The sequence below is a fragment of the Equus asinus genome, chromosome 27 (genome assembly GCF_041296235.1).
Source record: "Equus asinus isolate D_3611 breed Donkey chromosome 27, EquAss-T2T_v2, whole genome shotgun sequence".
Taxonomy (NCBI): domain Eukaryota; kingdom Metazoa; phylum Chordata; class Mammalia; order Perissodactyla; family Equidae; genus Equus; species Equus asinus.
Window position 1 is genome coordinate 3,662,977 of NC_091816.1, and position 8,825 is coordinate 3,671,801.

General features: G+C 41.6%; 1 protein-coding gene across 1 annotated transcript in view; it reads left to right on the top strand.

Moving 5' to 3' along the window:
* ZMAT4 (zinc finger matrin-type 4) overlaps positions 1 to 8,238 on the top strand; it is a 319,392-nt gene extending 311,154 nt beyond the window's left edge. The window contains exon 7 of the mRNA XM_070499975.1: positions 6,642 to 8,238. Coding sequence (XP_070356076.1) covers positions 6,642 to 6,657 — 16 coding nt within the window. The 3' untranslated portion in view covers positions 6,658 to 8,238. The remainder of the gene's footprint in view (positions 1 to 6,641) is intronic.
* The last annotated feature ends 587 nt before the right edge of the window (positions 8,239 to 8,825 follow it).

An 8,825-nucleotide genomic window follows, 5' to 3' on the forward strand; every position in this document is an offset into this window, starting at 1 on the left:
GATACGCTCCACTACAGAGAAGCTCCCGGCCAGCACTTGAACGGGCTCAGTGCCTGCCCCACGGGGGAGTGGGGTTGGGCTCTGCCCACTAAAACACAGAAGAGGAATCAGGTAGGTTTGCTGCTGCAACACTGTGATGCAAATCTGGCACCAGCTGCCTGGAGCTGGCAAAGACTTCACAAGTTAAGGGCATAGCCCTCCACCTCACTTTAGACTCCAGCAGCAAGCTTTGGGGATTCCCAGGCCCACGCTTCTGATCAAGTGACTACAAATTCCAGGCTTCTCACCACCTCTTCAGATTTGACCTTCATTGGAAGGAATCAGAAAACTCAGGAAAGCGCTGGATTTGTGATTACAGTTTTGTTATAAAGGATAGAAATCAGGACCAGAAAAGACACATAGGGCAAGGTCTGGGAGAGTCCCAAATGCAGAGATTATGGGCCCCCTTCTTGTGGAATCAGGAGGCACCACCACCCTCCCAGCACATTGATGTGTTCACCAACAAGGGAGCTTAACTGGGCTTCTGTGTCCAGAGTTTTTATTGGGGTTGTGTCGCTCAGGCAGGATCGACTGAATCATTGGCCGTGTGACTGAACTCCATCTCCAGCCCCCTCCCCTCCACAGAGCTTGGGCTAATATCATTTGGCTCAAAACCTCAACCAGCTGATCACATGATTGTTCTTTCCGGCATGGCCAGCCCCCATTCTGAAATTACTGGAGTTTAGAACTGAGTTTTCTAACGTTAAATCACAAGCCCTTTGAATCTATGAGAAGAAGAGTAGAAGAAGAGAAGAATAGAGACACAGGGCCAGCCCCGGTGGCCTGGTGGTTAAGTTTGGTGTGCTCTGCTTCAGAGGCCTCGGTTCAGTGGCCTGGGTGTGGACCTACACCATTCATCAGTGGCCATGCTTTAGTGGTGGCTCACATGCAAAAAGAGAAAGATTTGCAACAGATGTTAGTTCAGGGCAAATCTGCCTTGACAAAAAAAAAAAAAAGAACAAAGAAAAGAATAGAGACAGAGACAGAGAAGCTTTGAATACTTAATTGTTGTTCTTCTCTGAAAATGCAGGATGGGAATGGACTTGCCTGGGATAGGACAGGAAATGAGGAATGTGAGTATCCGAGACTTAGGCTTCTTCCCAATGTGGCGATTGATTCCCTTTCTGGTTTCCCTCATGCGCTCACTTGGGGAAGGCTGTGCATCGATTCTGTGTCAGGCCTTATACCAAGCATTGAAAATACAGATATAGAGATGGTCCCATGCTTCTTTGAAGTGGGGATCGACAGTAAACAAAAGATGGCAATATGACCTGGTTAGGGAATCAGTGGAGGGAAGCACTTAGGATGGAACCTGACTAGGATGGAGTCGGGAAAGAGGGAGTCGGGACAGATTTTCTGCAGGAAAAAAAAAAAAAAAAAAACAGTAGAAGCTGAGGCTCAGAAACAAACAGGGAGCAGCCGGGCCTCCAGTTCTATGAGTGATTGGAAAAGGGGTGCTGGACTTTTTCACTTCAGTCCGGGGGGGGGTCAATGGGTCCTGATGATGTCCCACAGCCCAGCACTTTGCAGGCTGCTTGCTCTGTTTGCGTCTGCCTCAGCTGTTGCTAGAACCCCAGTGTAGGAGGGGTGGAGTCCCACGAATAAGGGGCTGGGTGGGCTGGTGCAGGCCTTGGGAATGTGGAGGGTATATGGGTGTGCCAGGGGCTCCATCGAGTTTCTCGTCTGTCAAATGAGGACATTGGACTTCCCTGCATGATCCCTGGGGTTCCTTCTGCCTCTGACATTTCATTATTTTCTGACTTTATGAAAAATGTTTTGCAAAGCAAACGAATAGTGTAAACAAGATTATAAAGAGAGTATTTGCCTTCTAAGGGGAATAAATTGTTTTTAAGCACATCAGGAGCATTCATTTGCATATAAACAATGCAAATTCTATATGAGTAGAGGAGGCTTATTTTCTTAGGTGTTCTGGTAAGTTAATTACAAATCATTCTTGTCTATTTCGGTAGTCAACGTGTATTAGGAAGTGACAGGGCTGCATTCATTTTGAGTATTCTGTGCCTTTCAATATTCACAATTTCTTGAATGTTCACAATATCTAACTTTTCTGTTAATTAGCCTGAATTTTCTTAAATTATTTCTGTATTCAGTGGGTTATAAATATACGGGATTTGTTTTTCCAAGAAGGACTTGGAGAAATTCGTCTTGTGTTGCCCAGATGCCCGAGGTGTCAGCTGAACCCCAGCCCGCTTTCAGCCGTCTTGGACTGGCGTAGGACTACCCAACAAAGGAGACAACAATCTGTTAGGACCCAAAGCCCCGCCTGCACTTTTAACTCCCATGTCTTGTGGTCTTTCTGCATCTTTCTCTCCCATCACTTTGAGTGCTTCTCTTCCCTCCTATAATCAGACTACATAGACTTCCCTAATAATGAACTCTTTGTGAGTATTTTATTTGTTTAGATAACTCTAGAAGATTTGGGAGTCGTACAGAGATAGCACAGGACAAAGCCATCTTCCTGTTCCAGTCTCTCTTTGCCTCATCCCCTCCTCCCACATTCTCCTCTCTTCTCCCCTTTCTTCCCCAACCCCCTCATTCCCCTGCCATTCACCCTCATCAGAAGCAAAGCACACTTCACTCTTTGTTTTAAGCATAGCAGCTCACTGATCACTTCCTGTAGCTTGGGTATTTTCTGGAGGTTTTGTTCTTTACCCCCAAGTGGCTGCTCAAAATACTCCAAATACATTTTGTTGGGTCAAGATAAATTCAGGAAGGGATGTCTTAAGGAAGCATGCTTCTGTGAAGAGAGTGAGAGAAGCTGGAAAAGTAAAGGGCTGGGGGAGGAGCTCCCCAGCAGAAGGAAGAGACTGTGCGAAGCGTAGAAGCACGTGAGAGCGTGGTGAGTCCAGAAAGCTCCAGCAATTCTCTGTGATCGGAGCTTAGAGTGATTGGGGGAGTGACTGACACAAAGATAGAGCTGGAGGAGAAGGCAGCGGTCGCATCACAAATGACCTGTGTGTGTTGTATTTTCTCCTGTAAGTGATGGGAGCCCAGTGAAGCACCTCAACACACGCCAGGGTGATGAAGCTGCAGAGCTGGTTGCAAAGATCCAGATAGAAGGCCGGTGCCATGGCAAGGGCCTGGAATAGGGCATGGGCAGGCGATGCAGAGGAAAGGACATATTAGGAATGAAATAGGAAGCCAGTAAGATTTGTGGTTGATTGGGTGATGGGGCGAGGCAGAACAGGACCAAGCTTGGGAGAGCACTGCATTTCTGCCTTGAATTCTTAGTTGCCAAGTTAGGGAATGCAGGAAAAGGAAGACTAGAAACTGGGAGATGTTCAATTTTAGAAATATAATTTAATTTGGTTTATCACTGTACTATCTTAATAAATTGAGCAAAGGTGACGAGTCCTTGGATGATTTCCATGGCACATCTCAGGCAGTAAGTTTAGAGCAAGTTCAAAGTCGTGACTGTTTAGCAACATGTTTGTGGCAAAGGTCTGGGACATAACTCCTCATCTAACACATTCTGGCCATATCATTTCACGTATGTCATGGTTCACAATTGCGTTTTTCATGTCACTGTAAACTTTCTCCCTGGCTGTCAGAAACTGGACTTGATAAGGGCTGACGAGATTCTGCTTTGTGTTTTAATTGGTTAATTGAAGTGTTTAAATTCAGCATGGGACAAATCAATCACTAAATTTTTCTCTCGTCACCACCTTCAAACACACTTGGTCAGGATGCTTTCTCCACGCCTCTCCCTCACCTTGATGATCATCTCAGGAAGGCCACACACACTGCTGGTCCTTTTCACTGATGAGACCAGTTTAATTTCAGTACTTAAGACTCCTCACCAGGTGTTAAGAAGTCTTTACCATGAGACTACTACTCGTCTACCTAATCTTTCTATCTCGTACCCAGATTCCAAGCATCCCCCTCTTCTGGATTCAGGTCAGAACAGTGACAGGGGCGACTAGTGGAAAGAGAAGCTTTTTTGCTTAACTAGTCCTGGAGAAGTGATTTGCATCCGGTTTGGGATCTTGGCATGCAGGATGGTGCTGCAAGGCCGTCATGTCACGTCCCTCTGTATGACAGGAGCTCCGACAGGGGCTGGAACTCACAGAAATTCAGCGTAGCCTCACGATACCTTGAAACGGAAACTTCTCCTTTTGGAAGGCAGAGGTACCCCTTCCACAGTTTTTCTAACTGCATTCCAAGACCCCAAGTAAAGTGCCTAGTAGCCTTCAGTTCCAGTGTTTTCTTCTTTAGAAAGCAAAACAGAAACTGTGTTGTCGTCATTTTTATGATGATGTATGTCGAAAATAAAATGAACTCTATGAGTATGATTGGTATGTATACAGCACAATCGAAATTGTCTCTTCAAGTCGAATCAAATTTAAGACTCTCTGAGGGGCTGGCCCCGTGGCCGAGTGGTTAAGTTCGCGCGCTCCGCTGCAGGCGGCCCAGTGTTTCGTTAGTTCGAATCCTGGGCGCGGACATGGCACTGCTCATCAGACCACGCTGAGGCAGCGTCCCACATGCCACAACTAGAAGAACCCACAACGAAGAATACACAACTATGTACCGGGGGGCTTTGGGGAGAAAAAGGAAAAAAATAAAATCTTAAAAAAAAAAAAAAAAAAAAGACTCTCTGAGAACAAAGACTGTCCCTCACCACAAATGGAAACTATGTAATGAATTCTTTTTTCCCCCATGCCTTTCTTCAATTTTCTATTTAAAGAAATTTCTGCAAATACATGAATTATGCAACTTATCTCTCAGATGAAAAAGAATTTTCTTCTTGGATTGAATGGCCCAATATTTATTAATAGCAGTAAAATTTTCCATGTTCTTTTGTATCAGATGGGATGCTAACTAAAATATGACGGAGCCTCTCCAGCCATAATAACAGTAACAGATGAATAATTGTAAAAGCTGTATGGAATTGAAAGGCATTTTAATTTGTCATTACTTCTATGTGTTCAGAAAGGATTTGAATAATTATACTGACTATAAAAAGGAATAATGTGATATTTTTTCCTTATTATGGGATTAATTTCTTAATATACCACTTTTACTATAAGTTTAAAAACTAAACAACTTTCTTCTAGTTTCTTCTAACGATTTAATCATGACAGAAGACTGCTCAGCTGCATATGTTTGGTCTTCTTCCTATTACATGGGGATACTGCACTTCAAACTCATTTTAATTTGAAAAGTGTTCATCTTTGCAGTTTATAAAAATGAGATTACCCTTGTTTGCTCAGTGAGAACTTCCAACATTTATGTCACATTAATTCATGAAGATGACAACGACTGTAGAATTTCCTTAGGTCATGACCGAGTGCTAGCAGAAACGGAATATGAGATTCTAAAACAGGATTTTTCTTTTTATAACAACTATTAAAAAGTGGCTGTGGGTACCAGGGTCACTCCAAGGAAAAATTTCAAAGCTATTTACAAAAACATTCCTGTAGTCTCCATTTTCTTTTGGGCTGCATTATATTGTCAGCATTCACATTCTTATCTATATCCTAAGAATATTCCATGACAGCACTTTTTGTGGAAAATAAAATTTCAAGATACTCTGTGTTTCTAGGCAAGTGATAGAATTTTTCTGTGTAGCTTGTGAATTTTAATTTACCAGACTTCCACTGAAATATTTAGATCTTAGTGATGAGGGAGATGAAAATCTACGCAAGGATTCTTACCTGCTCCACCACTTTTGCCACCCTCCGCACAAAAGATAGCTTTAGGGTTAATAGTTGACTGCTGGAAGATACTGTTTTGGCAGCCTCATTGCAGCCAGAGGATATCTTCAATAGCGTGAGAGAAATCCCCTGCACATAGTGTCAACAAGCTCTTTGCCTGCTGATTTTGAGCTTTTTCAGGTTCAACTGCACCCCTTAACATCAGCTCTATGATGTTGTGCCATTATCTTAGCCAATTTAAGCCTCAGTATTCCCACCTTTAGAATAGGGAGAAATGACATCCACTTTAAAGGTGGTTGTGGAGATTAAATTATAATGTAAAATAAATGTGAAATTCTTGCACATGATAGGCATGCCACAAATGGTAGTATCTTCTTACCAGAAAGCAAAAACAAAACTAAAAACTCTATAAAAATTAGTTATGTATTTGATTTAAATCTATACTTTTTGAGAGCAAAACCAGAAGCAATTTTTCCTACTTATCCAACAGAAAAAAATTCGGAGTGAATTGAGATTGAGGTTTGTAATAATTTGAAATCTAAATGCTATAATTTTGTTTTCCTCTCCTAACAAGAATGTTCAAATGTAGTTATACCTGAAACCTAAAGGTGGGTCTATGCAGTACGCCATAAATAAAAATCAACTTGTTACTTTCATTTTAAGAACTTTCAGACTGAATTTAGTGTCTGGATTGACAGGATAGAGACATATATTTCCTTCTACATATGTGGAGATGACATTGGTAATTGAGTTATTATATACACAGATTATTTAGAACTTAAAAGATTCATCATATAAATTCAGCTTTATTTTAATTTGATGGCTAAAGCGATGTGGGAGGTGGGGAGAGATTGAGGGAGTGAGAGAGAGAGATTGGACTGTATAACTATGAAGAAGGTAAGACTGTTCCCTTCTCTTTTATAGCCTGAAGAATAAGTAGTGAAAACATCAATCAAGAAATGAGAAAAAATGTCGGGATTTCTCTGCTGAGGAGAATTGCTTGTCAACCACCAGAGGAGGATTCTTTCATGAACAGTGAACATTTCTTATGACGATTCACAGATTAACATATGACTAACCTTAGTTTTGGAGAGTGAATGAGCTTTCTTTCTTTCTTTTTTTTAATTTTGTGGTAAGTTATGATATTTGGATGGATTTTTTAATTTCTTTCCTGATAATATATTAGCACATGTTCTAAATTATAATCCTATAGCAAATAGTGAGAGCATTATTCAAACTTAAAGACAGTGGGAAAATCTAAATTTCCAATTTATTCTAGATTTCTTCAACATATAATTATTCTATTAAACCCTTGATGATTGAGATGTAAACCACTTCTATCAAGAAATAAATATTATTTTTTCATCATATTGAACCTGATTGGTGGCAACATGCACAGAACCAGAACAAATCACTATTAGTAGAAGATACGTAATGAACACAAACACTGGTCCTTCTCATTTCACCTTCAAAAATGTGAGCCAGATTTGCCATCTGAACAAGGAGCATGAAGAGCGTGAATAAAGGAAGAACCCTCATCTTTTTTTTCTGATCATTCAAAGAACAGTTTCTCAAGGTTAAGCCAAGTCCTCTTCACAAGCTGCCAAAATAATCGCTTAGGAAAAGAATTAGTTTGCCTGCATGATGATCCTCTTAGGCAAAAATGTCTTAGCAGCTGTTGACCTTGATGAAATGTTTTCCCAAAGGCATCCAAAAGAAGAGTTATAAACCCCAGAATGAGAGGGAAAGAAATGAATATTTCTTATGAAGTTGGGCTGAGTTGTGAGCTTTAACGTGGGGTACTGATAAATGAAAAGAAGTGAGTAAGTTCTGAAGAAATGACAGCCTTGGGTGTGGTGAGGTTCCCTGGTCCTCTGTTTCTCGCTGAGCCAAGATTCCATCACTTTGGAAAGAATGCCCCTGGCCAGTATGGCAGACTGGAAAACTGTTGCTCTCTGATGGGGAAGGTCTCTGAGCGTAACTCATACAGCTCTTTCTCTGGGTGTAATTCTTCTCCATCCTGGCTGGAGTTGGTGTCCTGCAGGTGGGCTGCAGAGACGGATAGTTGGCTTCTATTCATGATGCTTCTCAGTGCTCTGACTGGGGTGGCCCTTTGTACGTTGGGACCACAGGCAATCGATCTCCTGGTGTCAGGATTTTCTGAACGTCTATTGTTTTTCCACAGAGAGCTAAGGTGGTTGCAACTCAGTGAGCAACAAGTGAAATGACTTCGCAATGCATGGTGGTGTTATTAAGGTGTTTGAAATTTGGCACCGTTCCCTTGACAAGGGCCCACTCAGGAGGGACCATGGTTGCCCGTGTCTGTGCCTGCAGAGAGAAGCAGCCACACCAACCACCTGCTGTCCCATGGGAAGGAAGAAGGGTTTGATGGGAAGGAATCTATTTTGCTGTTTTGGAAAGCACACAATGGAGCTGCAAACCTCCAGTGATGACTTTTCTTCGAATGTGTAAAATAAGGCTTTATTTGTCAATTCTGCTGTAAAATAAGCACTGTCCAAGTAAAAAAAAGAAAAAAAAAATCTTTGTTTCTGTTTGTGTTTAGTGAGTGAGCTCATACTCTCAAGTGTTTTTGGTTTTTTTAATAACCTGATATAGACAAGCCTATGAGCATAGATCTCACTTTACAGAGAGGCTATGCCAAGCCTTCATAGAGAAGCTTCCAGATATAATAATCAGATCATTTCAGAATTCTTCATCTAAATACCATTACTCCTTGGCAACCTGTCAAGTGAAAGTGAACACCCTCCCAGAGGTTTTCTGTGTCTGTTTCCAAGTTCTTTATTTTTGCCCATGCAGATAAGGGAAATTATCATCCCAGTGTTCTGTGGAGGTGACATATTCAGCTGTAAACAAGAAGAGCCTGTGAATGTTGCCGATGTGTGGGGAAGTCTTAAGTGGAAACATCCCTACTTGGGAAGCTGGTTATTTGCTGTTGTTTCTGTGCTTTTTTTTTTTGGTATGGTTATGTTTGTTTAATTCGGTCATGTCTTACATTCTAATTTTGTTAGGAACGAATGGGAGTGAGATATAAGGTAAATATTTTCAAATAACCAAATTAATTCCTGCGGAGAGGAAGAGACCCACGCG